Below are 16,580 nucleotides of genomic sequence, written 5' to 3' on the forward strand. Positions count from 1 at the left end.
GATGGGGCCAAGTCGGACAGTACGGAGGATGATCCACGACAATGAAACCAAGGCGTCTGATTTTTGCAGATGTGACAGCGCTTGTTTGTGATCTGGCATTGTCATACTCAAGGAGAGGACGCTCCATGTGTGGACGTACTGTTCAAATTCGTACTTTCTGTTTTCAGAGTTACTGTTCCCCACACACCGACATAGTTACGTCACACACCGCCATGCTGCACGCTACAATTCGGAGCCCTCTGTGGACAAAGGGTTGCAACTTACGTCAGCGAAATGGGGAAGTCGAGCGAATATACTGTCCGACTTGGCCCCATCCGATTTTCATCTGCTTCCAAAACTTAAGGAATACCTACGAGGACTTCTTATTGATAGTGAACAAAATAAAAATTCGGAGGCATTACTTTTCAGCACGCCCTCGTACTTCACGTACACAAATCCATAACGGGGGCTAGCAGCTATATATATTTTGGGACAAGAATACTTGGGAAAATGGTGCGAGTGGCGTGGCACAGTGGTTAAGACATTAGACAACTAGACTCACATTCAAGGGGACCGAATCCCCGTGTGGCCAACCACATTTTCGTATTCAGTGGTTCCCCTAATTAGACAGAGGTGAAAGAGGAGATAGTTCTTTTGATAAGGATAATTAGACAGAGGCGAAAGAGGAGATAGTTCTTTTGATAAGGACGCCGCTGATTAAATTCCCCATTCTTGACCTGTCCATCTCTAACGACCTCGTCGCAGAAACAACCTTAACTCTTGTTGTTTCCTTTTGAACAATGCGTCTCTATGGGATAGTATCCCGAAAACTTGCAGATTATGCTGCTAACACTATAATGTTTTCTGTCTTCTTTGGACGTTCGTACGACACATCACGAACAATTTTTCACATTTCTGGCGTATTTCTTTCTTTCTGATGATCCTTTATAGAAAAGAACGTTTCCTCCACTTTTCTTATCAATTTCTATTCGCCTCCTACTAAAAAAAACTTTTCGTACGGAGAACGTCAGTGTCAGAAATACATCAACCGAAACAAATTTGGTAACATGTAGTAGTCCTCGTAGAATTCCACATATACAGTTCACGTATTTTCCCATCGTCCAGTACCCATCTTTCCTGAAGTGACAATCCATTTACCATGAAAAAAATTACTACGGTTTCAGAAGTAATATTGTGGATTACATAAGCACTTTATACGGCTGTTTTTCTAGTAAGCACTACTCACGTTCACTAAAGAAACGATAAGACAGCAAAGGATTATGAATAAAGTTTATGGCATATTCCATTGCTTAATGTCGAGAAGTGTAATTCAGTCGATTGCTGTTGACGGAGACAAACAAGTTTCATTCTCTTTGGCAAGCACCGCGTTATTGCGTCACATCGTGCTGCAGCACAAAGTTAAAATTGTTTCTGCCTAGAGACAACGGATGAACCTTAAAAGCACCTCCACTCTACTCTAAGCGTGAGACGAAGAACCCGTTCTACACGTAGTCAGGCAACGATGAATCCGCAAGAGAAACAGACAGATGTGAAAAAGTTCTGATTTATCAGTGTAAGACAGTCATTTGTATATACCAAGTATAGGATACTGACCACTGTCAAATATCAGTGGCAGTCTGTCTCACTTGGAAGGAGATTCATCACGAAAAGTCCGTGAGCTACCTGACACGATCCTTTGCTTCCTATCATTTAGGCCTGAAGTAAACCACTTAGTCATAACATTTTGCCAATAATACATGGGCGGTAAAATAGTAGATTACGCGTTCAGTTCAGTAACCCTTCTGGAATACAAATGGTGACTGATTCAGTCTCTCATATTTGCGTTAAGTACTTAATGGTTTCCAAAACTTCTGAGAAGGAAGTTAATAGTTTAACTGGCCGATGGTTATTGATGACAGACCTAATCTATTTCTTAAATAGGGGTTCAACGATGTCATTCTTTAGTATGTCTGGGAAAATGCAATGAGAAAGTGGTGCATTACAGTACAATAGCATACCAGAAGAAGAGCCTTTTAATACTTTGCTTTAAGTGTTATAGATCTTTTGATTTTAACAAAGTTACTTATTTTCCTAATTTCTCTGGAAGAAGTTAGAGCTGTGTCAAACTGTTTTAATGTTTGAGGAGCAGATTTTCGCACGAAAGGCAGTGCTTTTTCTTTTGATATGACCATACCGACCATCGATAGTTAATATGGTAACGACGACCAAGGGATGACAGTACTTATATTAGTGATTCCAGACGCGGAAGAGGGCAGTCTGGGAATACAGCGAATACAATACGTTTGTTTGCACGTTAGCAATGTGCTTACTTACCACATTAACTAGTTAGCTACAAGTGCAGTAATTACCAGACACACAGCAAAGTACTGGCGTCTTTTTCTCATTAGATATGAGAGAGACGGGTCACTGTTTGCTTTTTCGTTCCCGTCCATCCCATGTCATGGGTTCGTGCTCAAACTATTACCGACCCAGTTCTCTCTGTACGTCATAAGAACTTCCAAGGGTATTTTAGAAACATTGTGCTAGCTACAGGAGTCACCATTATCGCAGAATATTATTTTCGGCTCCTTACCAAAATATACTACGTAAATGTCCTGCACAAGAGTAAATGTGAGCGTTAGGCCTCCGGATTTCAACCATAAGATGGAAAGCTACGTTTGCGCGTCTTTTTACTTAAAACGGGAACCACTAACAGTATTTAGTAGTATATCTCATCAATCTCTTCCTTGTAAACATAGACTATCCTAACAGGACTCGAAATGCAGCATCCAGAAAAGATTTCGTCCGTAAATTTCGTACAATTCCTTTACGAACACCGGCAAGTATTATCTCTTTACTCCTGTCACCAGACACCGAATGCCCTACAGAAAAAAGCCAATTCCATTAAAACCAGATTATTGTATTTTATTTATTTATCGTAACATTGATATATAACAATCAGCTTTCTGGCTTTGCAATACAATATTGCAATTGATGACGTTTGTATTTCTATAAATTTTCACTCGTTAGCAGATGTTAAAGAGTTCGTAACAGTATCTTCTTTATTACATTTACATATTTGGCCGATAAATAGGCCACACACCAATTCGAAGTAAATGCTCAACGAGGTAAGCATGCCCCCGTAATTACTACCTGTATCGCCACTGTTTCGTTTAGTAAATATTGTGCGATAATTTTTCTGTTGTGTAACAGTTCTTTCCATTTCTTATTTTTTGTCTGCGTGGTAACTTACTCTACACAATATTAAGAAAATTTTAATGGTTTTAATAAATATGTGAAAGTGTGCATTTTGAGGCATTCCCGACGTCCCGACGTAATAACTGCTTCAGTGGTTCACGGGCGTCGCGTAGGATAATGCTGTGAAAGCTGTATAATGTTTCAGCGAGACAGCTGCTCGTCATTTTCAGGAGCTTATTGAGCGAGACATCGCATATACGGAAGAGTGACTGACTCTGAGCACTATGGGACTAGGTCATCAGTCCCCATATACGGAAGTGTTGTAAGTTTCGTTTGTTGAACTGAAATACTTTTCTCGTAAGTTCGTCTGCCATCTCATTACCATCAATTCCAGCATAGTAATGGTTGTTATTGAAGATAACTTCTTTTTCTTCCTTTAATAGTAAGTTTACACCAGATGTAACGTTGACGCCAGCAAACATTTTTGGAACTTCGTATGTAACTTTAAGGGCTGATGTTGAATGATTCTTTGTTGCTGCTTCCCGAAATTCGTTTGTTTGGTGCAGTGCAACGGTCGTGGCCTGAATGTCACTGCCGAAGTTGCTTTAATATCTGCTAAAGCTATGTAGGAAGAAAAGAGTTGCCTCCATACTCCTGCAGGGGCAGTTCCAATTCTTCAAATTATAGACCGATCTATATAAACATGTTGCCAGTCTCCTGTAGGTAACCGGATTATAATTGCATCTTTGGAAATGGCTTTTAAATTATCTAAACTGGCATCGCGTTTTCTTCGTGTTCTCCCATTAAATTGAGTTTAGCGGTGGTTTCAGTCTGTATAAGTGGACGAAGTGGCGGTATAAGTTTTCTTGCTTTACAGATGGGCATTTACCTCTTGTGTACTCTCTGAACAAATCTAGTTTGTGTTCTCAGGTGTCTTATATGGTTTACGTACCGCGGCCACTAGCTGTCCATTAAAAAGGATAGTCGCTGCAAGATCGCAATATACACGAGGGGAAGGAGAAGATTAGTGTTCAGCGTCCCGTCGACAACGAGGTCAGTGGAGACGGAGCACAAGCTCGGAGTAGGGAAGGGTGGGGAAGGAAATCGACCGTACCCTTTTCAAGGAACTATCCCGGCATTTGCGTGAAGCGATCTAGGGAAATCACGGAAAACCTAAATCAGTATGGCAGGAATCGGGGTTGAAGCGTCGCCCTAGTCCAGTGTGCTAACCACTGCGCCACCTCTTTCGGTAACACCCATTTTATTTTGTGAACGGTTGGTTATATCGAAACAAGGTTTCTAGAAAACAATACTATGCAGAGAGACCACACTTTTCGTTGTGTGTTTAATAGAGGAGAATTGAGGTTTATGGGAAACCATTTACATTTATCAGCACAATTTACTTCAGCAATGATTGAAACGCTCAAAACCAAAACGAACAGAGACTGTAATTTATCTTGTTCGGTTATTTTGGAGAACATAATTTTCATAATTCCTTCTTATTAAAAAGAAATAAGTTTGAAAAGTGTCAAATGGAGGATAATGTGAAATAGTTAAAAATATGGAATACAGGTTGGAAAATAGATAAACTGCATTTATCAGAAATAAAGATATGCTGATAATTAGACATAGAAAACACATTACAGAAAACCTAATACAGTTTTGCAGTGCAGTGAGCACCTTAGCTTCTTTTACCTGCAGAAATCACAAACATAATTTTCCTTGTCTGTGGCAGCACAATCGAGGTGGGACCAAGAGAGAATGCCAAGCATTGGTTCAAATGGTTCAAATGGCTGTGAGCACTATGGGACTTAACATCTGTGGTCACCAGTCCCCTAGAACTTAGAACTACTTAAACCTAACTAACCTAAGGACATCACACACATCCATGCCCGAGGCAGGATTCGAACCTGCGACCTTAGCAGTCGCGCGGTTCCGGACTGAGCGCCTAGAACCACAAGACCACCGCGGCCGGCACCAAGCATTGCAGCACCCGTGTCATTCGTTGTTTATCTCAGGAAAATTTTACGTTGCAGAAGAGATACTCAGAGTTATTTTCTGGCACAGATGGTACATAGTCCACTTCAGATGACGCGTCACAACGGAAATGTTCGCCATAGATACGTGTACCATTTTTCAAAGTAAACTGTAATTTCCTGAACACTTCCTCTATCTTCTTTTTCGGCGAGGTTTCTGGTCTCTCGCGTTTAAATTTTCGCCTTTAGGAATTTCCTTGCTTTGGACTGATTGTTAGCTCTTGGTTTGATCTCCAACTGTTTTCTTTTTGGATACTAGGTCAGTATAGATGGTGTTCCAGTTTTTGGACTTCTGTTTCACGCTGCATTTTAGGTATGATGACGTCTCAAAGGGTGGAACCAAAGATTTCGATGAAGAAGGAGCGAGTGCAAAAGAATACTCACAATAACAAGGAACAGCGGCATCAGAACTCTTAGATCCTTCATATAATGTGACACGCCAACATGGAAACATATTCTTTCTGCCGCTAAAGAAAAAGTCGATTCCTAAAAAAATAGCCATTCATAAAAAGTAATATTCTTTCAATGTGTGTTACACTTACGCTAATCTAAAGGTCTAAAACGGATTCTAATAGTCGGCACAAGTCTATGAAATTATACCTGCAGAAATTTCACAAAATTGAATTACAAACTTTCTTGAACATCAAAGAAAGGAATGTCGGCAAGCGGTCAAAATTCACTACAGACTATCATCGGAGTTCTCAAAAGTAGTGTGCGATATTTGCACGAGTCATCGGCACCTGACAGGTGAAACGTCGGAATTCCATGCTGTCCGACTATTCCATAATACCCGAAACTCCTCTACTAATAATTCTTATATCAATCAAGAGAATGAAGCAAGTATAGCTGTTTTTAACGGAACGATATATATTTATTTTTTTAAACAGCGTTAGTAAGCTGTTGAAAAGCACACTACAGTGCTATAACACTTGTTTAGTTAATGTTGGCCTCGAGGCTTTTCGTAAAATATACCAGGAATGTGTTAATGTTGAAAAGTAATTCTGTCGGAATCGATTATTGCGGCTGGACCCCGACGCCAGGCTCCGTCGTTACGTGCAGCTAGAAGATAGGACTATGACACTAAGATAAAATGTACAAGTATTTAGTCTTCGCACTAATATATACGACATAGATTCAGATTAGCTACGACTTTTTCTAGATTTAACTACACACTAACTTGTTGCGTATCAGAAGATACTTCACAAACGATTATTTTCAGAAAACAGCTGCCCGCGTTTTTCATTTGTATCAAGTCGTGGCAGGCGCCCATGCTTCGTTTAAGTTCGGGAATGAAGGTGTGCGGGACAAACTTTCCACACACTTTTCTTTTCTTCCTCAAAACATGCTGGAGAACGACTTGAACACTTGATTGACGTATGTTCAGTTCGTTGCTCCATTGCTGTTTGTGACACAACGTTGTCACACTATTGTCACGCGTCCACTATTTGCTGCTGCCTGCTCAAAACTGACTGACAAGTTGTTTACTTATGTTAGTTCAAACTGCCATCGTAATTACTACGCTGACGTCGCTTGTACGCCAGGAATAAAATCAGTCTCGGGAGTTTTGGACGGACAGTGTTTACGGTGCAAACATTACTTAATGGTATTTGGGTTTCATCAGTATTCATTGAAAAAGTTGGGGGAAGGGGACAATAACTTATATTAGTTTCAGCACAAAAATGCTTCTCGTTACACTTGCTCTTTCCAGAGGAAGGGACCACTTAGCCCCCTTCTGCTCCCGCCCCCCCCCCCCCACCCCACCCCTTCCATAGTCCTACATCTAATGGCCTCGTATTGAGAAGCAGCTTTCTCCTCTTTTGGCAGAAGCGTAGATTTGACACTGTCATTCGGTATGTGCGTTTCTATTCTGGAGGGTGTGGCGCGAGAATCGCGCGAACACTAGAGAGCGATGCGCGCGACCCGGCAGCAGACGCGAGACCTGCGCACGTCGTCTGCTGCACGGCGCGCAGAAGAATGAGCTGCCAGCGGCGAGCGCCAGCGCCACGCTTTCGAGCCGCGCGCGCGCACAGGTGGTCGGCAGGCTCGGGGCGGCCGGCGGCGCACCATTGGTCGGTACGGGCTCCCCCCACTCCGCCTACCTGCCGCAGGCCACGCCCCCAGGGGGAGCGGGCGGCCGGCCCCGCGCCGAGCGTGGCGACCTGCCGCTAGTTGTGTGGCAGACAGAGCCGCGCCAACAGCTGACGCCGGCCCATTGTTGCGGTGCATTGTTCCCTGCGGCAGCATGTCCAGCGCCGCGGCGGCCGTGATCTCAGCGTCCGCCGGCGCCGCCGCCAGCCTGCAGCCGGGGGCGACCTTTAGGTGCTTACCATAGTCTTTCTTAGAACGGTGTAAGAGCGCGCCGCCCGTCTCGCCGGTGAGTGCCCCAGCCGTTGCCGCGGTGCGCTGCATGCACTCCTGCTACCAGCTGCGCTTCGCTTCAAGGTCGTCGTGCTTGCCCCCGCCGTCACCGCACCGCCTTCCACTCCTAGCCTTTTTCCCCTCTTTTTTTGCCAGCTACGAGACCCGCACACACTCTAGTGTTTTCGCCCTATTTTTATTTTCGCTTCGTGTGACGGAATTAATGCCACTAAACGGGTTGCCTTCTGTGGGCCGTTCTCTTGCATCGGTATTTTGCGTGAAACGCACGCTGCTACTGTGCTATTAACTGAAGAGAATGCTACAAGCATGAGCAAACATTACAACAAGCAAACTTGTGAAAACTGTGTCCATACTTCTCGAATATTATTTTGGGTTAGTAAGAGACCACGAAGATCCAACAGTGAGTCATTAAAATTGATAGGATACCTGTCACGGCGCGTTACGAATGTAGTGTCGTCTCCTACACTGCAAACTATGATGTGCGTGATAGAAGACAACAAAATGCCAGCATGAAGATTTTTAATTCTGCATTTTCTGATTTCAACGCGATCCATATACTCCTCTAGAGCCTTTTTGCTTTAGTTTTATTTTCTCTTCGTGTGACAAAATTAATGCCACTAAAAACAGTTGCCCTCTGTGAGCCATTCACTGGCATCAGTGCGGCATTCCGATCCAAAGCAGAGGATATTTTTTTTTATTTCTTCTTAGTAGACACTGTAGGACACTGACTGTGGTGCTAACTGAGGACAAATCTAGAAGAATCAGCAACCAATTCAAAATCAAACGTAGTGCGTTAAACCATAAACAAAAAGACTCCCTTACTAGTCACAAAAATTTAATTTTTTTCGCCTCGGAGCATTAAAAAGACTTGGCCCCATATTTCTAACATATCACCATCCTATACGCCTGCATCAATATCCTGCAAACTTTTGTGAAAAGCACGTCAGAAGGTAAAAAAGTGCAAGCACAGAGACTTCAACTCTGCGTTTCCATATTACTGCTCCACGCCCTTAGCCATTACGCCATAAGAAACATCTTCAGGTGACATACTTCGATCTTTGAAAGTTCCAAGTGTAGCTCCCAGAAAAGCAATGCCCTCACATGTGCCGTAGTTTTGTGTCGTTTGAGTTGTGTGTTTAACCTGGTGAGGTTACGGCATTTCGGCTGCGGAGCTCAACACTAAATAGAACAAGACTGTAGGACATCTAAATACGGTCCATTTCTCAGAGTTCTGGTATGGTATAAAGATCCAAGATTTTGCCCTTAAGATGTACCTAATCGTGTGGAAAGCGCTATGACCAATACATACACAATTACATTTTACGGAGTGTTTTTGTATCTGCAACTGCATCAGCGCCCAGTCACAACGTACAACTTGTTTTTCGTAGAACATTTGGATTTCCTATTGTGACACTGACAGTCGCTTACTTCGTAAACAGTAGTATTTCGCTACTGGGTTCAGTTTCAATAAAATTCTGACGTTTATGATATAAACTAATACAGTGCTTCCTTCCTGTAACTGGAATCTGACACTACAACAAGCAAGAAAAATACGGGAACTGAATCGTTATGGACATTTTTAAATGCCGTGAAAACGAGAACGATAAGCGTGACTTTTGGAAGGCTTAAAATATTGCTTTATTGGTTACAAATGTAGAGGAATGAGACGGTATGACTGTGAGTTACGCACCAGCGCATGTAACCACAAACTGACTGAAAATGATGAGATTTTCTCACATTGTCATATGGTCTTGCAAATAGATAGTACACTTTGTTAATTCTCAATCTTTGATGCGTATTTTTTGCTGTCGAAAGATGCAACATATTATTTCCTTAAAATTTATTGTGTTGAACAACAAAAAAGTGCACAAATGTCACGCAGGGGACTAAGCGAGCGAACATACTATTTAATTTTTCCTTGTCCTCCCTCTGATCGTCTTCCCAAGTATTTTGTTTTCCTTCACAACGAGCCTGCAGATTAACCCGAGCAAAGAGCAAAACCTAACAGAATTGCAGCTTGTGTTTTGCGTTACTAAAGCAGTGGCGTGTGAGTGCAGCATTAGTGTAAGTACTTGCGAATAATACATTTCTTCCCAGAAGATATACCTAGAGTAGTTTCTCAATCTTAACCCAGACTTTTTAGAAGCACACTATTAAAATAGTATTAGATGTCACTTGTTGCATGAGTAGCGCTCCCTAGGAAATGTTAGGCCTAACTTGATGTTTATGTAGCTGTGATTTGGAAGTTTTTCAGAGCAAACAATCGTTTATTGTTTTGGCGTTTCGACCATTAGTGTCACGTTATCACAACGCTGCAACGAAAATTAGTGGCTGTTGTTCCTGCAATCTCCATTCCCTTGTACAGCTGATGGCGTTGTTACGCGCAGACAACAGCCACATTTCGCATGTCGATAACTTTGCGTGCTAGAGACCTCTTTCCCCAGGGATGGCACTTTCGTGATCGTCACGTTCAGCAGTTGCATCTGACGGTTCACCGTGCGTATTCTTGACCGCGGCACCTGTCGCAGCGGGAAGCACCAGAAGTGCTTGTCTAGCGATAACTAAAGTAAATATTGCCTTTCGCACCCATGAGAAACGCGCGATATGATACGCGGCAGGCGTATCAGCGTTGTGCGAACACTGGCTGCTTAACACAGCGGCGTGGTATGGCGAACTGAGGGGCTCACTTCACGCGTAAAACATGCATACTAACGCGTTCCTCGACGCGGATAATTTTAATGTACGTACTTATTACAAACAAATAGTAGCGAAAAGCTACAACTGTACAATAGAATATGTGTGTTTTATCTTTCGAATAATCTTTTGCTACCTTTATCTACTTCTTCCCCAACATAACATCTGAATTCAAGACCCTTCCTTTCGGGAGTAATATTTAAATAACAATTATTTGATCGAAGGGCTGGCTCATTGAAGACGCTAACAGACTCATATAAAAGACGAAAAATAAAAAAAAATGAAAAAATGTGAAATATTATCCGCGAAAGCTTTGACTGTGTGGAGACTTCATTGGACATTTGTGCCACACTCAGCAGGACTGTAGAAACATCGTGCTACTATATTATTATGATTATTATTATTATATTATATTATATAATTACTTTCTGAAATGTTTCCTTAACAATAACTTCTGACAATTTCGCGAAGTGTCAGAATTTCACTTTTGAATTTCCTATGCTGAAATGTGGTAGAAGGATGTCAGTGAGTCATATTATTTCATGGCAAATATTTTAGCGTGGTAAAAGAAGTCCATCCATACCGGAATATCATCCCTTTTTGTGTATAATTCATGAAGATGATTTGCTATGCTTCCTGTAGTTGCTTCAATGTTTGGAAGTAGTGTATCACATACTAAATGCCAAGCAACATTACGGTTAAATGATTCCTGCACTACGTCTCAGACATTCTTTAAATGATTGGTGAGTGGCAATGCAGAATAAAAACTTCAAAGAGGCCTCTATCGTGTCCTGAGTTTATGAAGAATTTCAGTGTCAGAAAAAAACCAATCATTTCGAGTCCGTACGACTGTGAATATCAAAGAAATGTGGACGTCGTGAAATACAAAACATAAACTTAGGGTCTCTATAGACAGTACCAATTAATGAAGTAAAGTCCCTCTCTACGTGCAGACTACAGTTCAGCCACTACATAAAAACGACACTAATAAGGTTGGAATATTTTATATGGAGCGAGGTCTACATCCATGATAAATTCGTCTGTTCGTTGAAGGAGTTTATGCAGAAATCTGTGAGGAGCAGCACCTCACTGGCAAATGGGTACACTATCACCCAATCTCCCTTTCCTTAATCGCTCACCTCGTAACCTGTTTAGCCATAGACACTGAAGCAACTACAGCGACAAACTGTGCATTTTGCTGAGGCTAGAAGTAGGCAACACTACTTTTGATTATACAGTTAGCTTACGAAATATTCACGCATTTTCGCTGGTGCAGCATGCCTGTTAATTACATACAAATGCTAACTAGAACTAAACGTTAAGAGTTCGTTACATAGAGTCGCAGTAGCAGTTAATTGTACTGTTCTGAAACCAGAAAATATTATTTTGCAATTACAAACCTGTCTAGAAATCTTGCGCGTTCACTCGGACACGACGTTTTCTAAAAATATTTTTAAATGCGGCATTGGGAGCTTTTGTACAAGACTTTTTATCTAGAATAAGCAATCGTTAATTTTTGTTCGCGAAGCACTATTCTTGCTCTTGCAAACAGGTAAAAATTGATGGTTGTCACGTGGATGTCAAGCGTTTCGCTTTTTACAAAAATGAGCTCATAAAAACGCATAATACATTGGCCCGCGTTTATACGCCATAGATTTCACAAACATGCCTGTTCATATTTATTGAATCGTTGCTTTCAACACTTTGTGGTTACCCGCATCGGTCGAATTCTAGGATCATCCTCAATCATCCTCAGCGAGTAGACTTGTGTTTTGCCACCATTCACAGACATTAAAATCGAATCGACCAGTTTTACTTGCAAAGAAGGTAGACTATTTGCAACAACTGTGATCCAGGACTAAGAAAGAGTGCATTTATAAGAGTGCACTTCGCGTAGTCACACGTAACTTGCTCTTCAGATTGTGTTTCCCAGATATTGCAAAATACTTTTTATTTAAAGTACCACAGAGCTACTAAAATCTTGATTATGGTGCAAACTAGGTTCGATTATATGGCACCATATGGTGGACTTCTGCGTTTAAAATCGTTTGTACCACGTGTCTACTATTTTAAAATATGTTTTATATTTGGAGTGTGCTGTGAAAGTAAGTGGTACGTCTCTACTTCCGGGCTAGATGATGCCGTGCCGTACTCAAGGCCTATTCACTTTCATAGCACAGATTAGATGTATAACGTGTTTTATAATAATGGACATGTGGTACGCATCATTTAAAATTATAATGCCTAGGCGTACTAAATGCTGACATTTTGTGAAAACAAACTGCAGCATAATAAATAGGCTGGAAGCTTTGTGATGGTATACAGAAAAATTATACAATCTATAAGAAAAATACATATTTGGTTTTTTTTTTTTTTTACTTGTGCAGCACATCGTAACTGTTTCTGTCGTGCTTGTATTATACATGTGAAGGAAACCACAACTACACGCCTCAGTTTGCGTGCGATTTATTTGAGGTATCTACCAGGTAATTAGCATCAGATTCAGAATAAGTGCTGACGATGTTATTGGTGCTTGTGGGTTTGGCTACGACCCCGGGCAAGCTCGCTGATCTTCCGGTTAGGCACGACAATCCCTGCGCACTATCAGCGCTGATAGCGATTGTCAGGGATGAGCTGGAATCCGCGCCAAATTCCCGAAGGCGGCACGCGGCTGATAATGGGCCATGATAGCCTATCACGACACCATTGTTGATTGTGCATCGCGTCTCCCGGGCGCGTGTTTGGCTCACACCAGTGTCTGGCGGCGCGACGGCATGGAGCCAGGAGCCGGCAGCATCACCTGGACCGGGAAGCCAGCCTCTCCATCGCTCAGGTACTTTCGTTTCGCACTACCCAGCACCGCCTACATCGTCCTTCCACGACATTCTGCACTAATCCTTTGTTCCTTGGGGTTTGCGTCTTCTTCTCTCATTCTCGTTTTCTCTTGTTTGCTCTATAATTTAATAAACTGTAAGCGATCTTCATTGCAGAAACTCTTGCTGGAACTAGCATCTAAAACTCGATACCTGTCGAAGAACGAGACCTAAACTCGCATAAATTTTTTGCAGAAAAATAATTACTCATTATTTTTCCCGCGGTGGTATTATCACTCTTCATATTGCATTGTCACTGTTGAACCTCGAAATACGTAACACAAAAATCAGTCACGGTAAGGTTTGCAGAACACTAGTTCTGAAACTTGAGAAGTGCGCGTGGGTATGAAGTACTCAGTTGTCGTTCATCGGGTGTTTTATCTGGAAAGCAACTTCAGTAGTTGAAGTAGCGCAGTAAAAGAATTGTCCATGTGTGTTCACTTTAGCTAAGTACTACATATCTTACGGAAAAATTTCTACAAAATACAAATAATATGTTTTCAGTCGTTTTCATTATTATTCATATATTCTGTATTTCACGGCAATTTCCAGCGTTTCCATTTTTAATACTTCACATTACGCTATCCGTCAACCGTAAACGTAGGCCACGCATCTGCTGAATTCGATTACTTAAAAAAATATAGTAAATATCAATAATGACTCACCATCTAGTTTTTGCTTTCATACACGTACTTTGAAACAATTAGAACATGAGAGCCATCGTAAGCAACGTGTGTGACTTACCAGTCGCGGCCAAAACAAAAATAGTTAGGCCTACTTGGAAAAACAAGAGCTTTATTATTACAATAGTTCAATGACAAAAGAAATCCCGCAGCAGAAGGGAGCAGTGTGATGCAGAAGGGAGCAGTGTGATATTACAAAATTATTGTGAAATTTCTGATGAGGAAATAGGAAAACGATACGACACACAATTTTATCGTTTTTCAACTTTTTAATTGTGTTTACTATTTCATATAATTTTGTCATTAAAACTCACCACTACCGTCTCCTGCTGACACGAGCGTTCGCTTTTGTTAGGATTTCTTTTTATTTGCATTCCTAATGTTCCATTATCGATGCGACGTATTCCGAGCGCATTTACTTACCAGCGCGACACAGTCATGCACTGCAGGCGTCTCTGCTTTCTGCATCGGATTTACAATAAAAGATCCCTTCTCTTCTTAAGTCTCAGATATCTATTGTGTATGTACTGCTTTTTAAGATAGATCACGCTACACAGCTGTCGTCCTTCCTTGTTTAGCCGTAGAGGGCTGTTTTTAATTTTTTTCCGCATCCACATAAAAGAATAACTGGGAGAAATTGAGGAGTTCAACTCCTTAGTATCGACGCTACAAGTGTAACTTGTGTGAGTCAGCGATTGTAGGTATCGAATTTCACTACATCAGTACGTTACTATCTACATCTATACTCCGCAAGCCAACTTCTAAAGTATGTAGCGTAAGGTACTTCGTGCACCAGCGTCAGTCATTTAATTTTGTCCCAAGTAAAGATGGAATTTCATTTTAGCAGTATTCTGCCATATTCAGGCGGCCACAGTAATAATGTACACGGAATGAAAGATATTTTCTTCCATTTACTTGAGTCCACAGTCCTGTAATATATTAGAAAGTGCAACGTTTCCTTACTGGATTGTTGTTAAATATATTTATCCGACACGATTGCTATAATATATTTTTCTTTGTAAATGATAAGACTCTTCTCGTATATATTTATGGAATATGTAAACATGGTTGACACGAGGATTTAATAGTGAGCTTTCACTTGAGAAAGGCATCATACGCTGAAATCGCGATCGTAGTGATTAAATACATTTTATGACAGTTCAGAAGGTAAATGTTATTCTTTCTAAAAGAATAAAATATAGTTCACTGGTTTCAGTCATGACATGGTTTGACGATATATTTAGGAAAACATTTAATAAATTGCTATTTGAAAAAGTTGGAAACAACTTATAATATGTAAGTTAATTCGCTTAATCACGCGTGTCTTTAAAAGGAATCTTTTAATGAAACACACTTGAAGTGTATTATTATGTCATATAATGTAGGTGACATATTTAGCAAGAACACTCTGAATAAAATCAGAATACAGGCACTTGAAATTGCAGCGTACCGGCGAAACGCCTTCTGTCCACTACGTTCGGTAAAAAAAAAGATGTATTATTATTGTAGAAAGCGTTGTGATGATTAAGTGAAATCCGTAATAATTTAGTGACCGAGGGTTCATTACGCTTGCATTGCATCAGTTCACAGGAGTGAAGCAGCACTGTAGTAACACATGTTCGATTTCAGGCGCCTCACGCACGGCCTTATCAGAACGAGAAGTTGTCTTGTGTGTACACACAGCTATCTCTTGCAAGTGCCGTGTGATACAGCCATTTATCTTGCATCCTGACAAGCAGCTGAATTAGACTAGAGAAAAGAATCTCGCAGCCAATTAACGTCGTTGACGAACAATTGCGAGCGTCGCTCTGCGCGTTACTTCTCCTTTTTTTTAACCCTCCGTCTCGCGGCTCGCGCACACTTGGCCCCTCTCGGTGAAACCGAAGCCGCTGTCGGCGGGCAGCCTTGAACTGAGTTGCGGCGGGACAGCGCACGCTGGTCGCTGCTCCGGAAGGTTAGGAGCCGTAAATATAGCCCCTCCCACATATAAATACCGCTGCCTAACCGTACTAAATAATTCCCCGTGTCGCGCGCTACCTGCTTCTCGTCGGGCGATCGTCCCTTGCCAGTTGCGATGTCGCGAATGCTGTCTTAAACTGTGCTTTCTCGTGCCTGGGGGTGGTGTAGTGGCAAACTGGCGTGCCTGGAAACAAAGGTCGCGCGATCGAATACCGGTCGGACCAAGGAAATTTTCAATCTGCATTTAGCTTAACCTTCAGCTCTCGATATGAGGAGTCCCCAGGAACGACACGTGGTTCCGAGTCCACGTTAAACTGTAGGTCCCCTGTCCCCTGTTGGATAACTGGGGTAGATAAGGGACACGCAAGTCCCTCAAGTAACGTCCACTTGAAAGACTTGCACCCGGCAATTGAGCCACACGAAGCTATTATCGCGCTTTCGCGCCGTGCGACCTTTTACAGTAGAATCAGTCCGCCACATAAACAGCTGGGTGTAATAATTTCCAGGGGTACAAAATGGAGTGATCACGTAGTCTCAGTCGTGAGAGCGTCACGTGGCAGAATTCCGTTCATTGGCAGGTTGCTGAGAAAATACAAACACTCTACAAATGAGACTGCTTACAAATCACTCGAGCGTCTTATCCTTGACTATTGCTCAAGTGAGTGGGACCCATACCATACAGAGGATATCGAATGGATTCAAAGATGGGCGGCATATGTTTGCTTCACGAGAGACCGACACGGAAGTGATGAAAATCGTAAATTGGCAGATTCTTGAAA

General features: G+C 41.8%; 1 protein-coding gene across 2 annotated transcripts in view; it reads left to right on the forward strand.

Annotated features, from left to right (window-relative positions):
* Window positions 1-16,580, forward strand: part of LOC126281465 (transcription factor SOX-5-like) — an 821,264-nt gene that overhangs the window by 403,905 nt on the left and 400,779 nt on the right. Inside the window, exon 1 of one of the 2 annotated variants that reach the window (XM_049980458.1) lies at window positions 7,387-7,532. The exons of the other annotated variant lie outside the window; for it this stretch is intronic. Within the exon in view, the coding sequence (XP_049836415.1) occupies window positions 7,456-7,532 (77 nt within the window). The 5' untranslated portion in view covers window positions 7,387-7,455. Of the gene's footprint in view, window positions 1-7,386; window positions 7,533-16,580 lie in introns of those variants that run through there. 2 annotated transcript variants of the gene reach the window in all.

This window comes from Schistocerca gregaria, chromosome 7, assembly GCF_023897955.1.
Source record: "Schistocerca gregaria isolate iqSchGreg1 chromosome 7, iqSchGreg1.2, whole genome shotgun sequence".
In the NCBI taxonomy this organism is placed as follows: domain Eukaryota; kingdom Metazoa; phylum Arthropoda; class Insecta; order Orthoptera; family Acrididae; genus Schistocerca; species Schistocerca gregaria.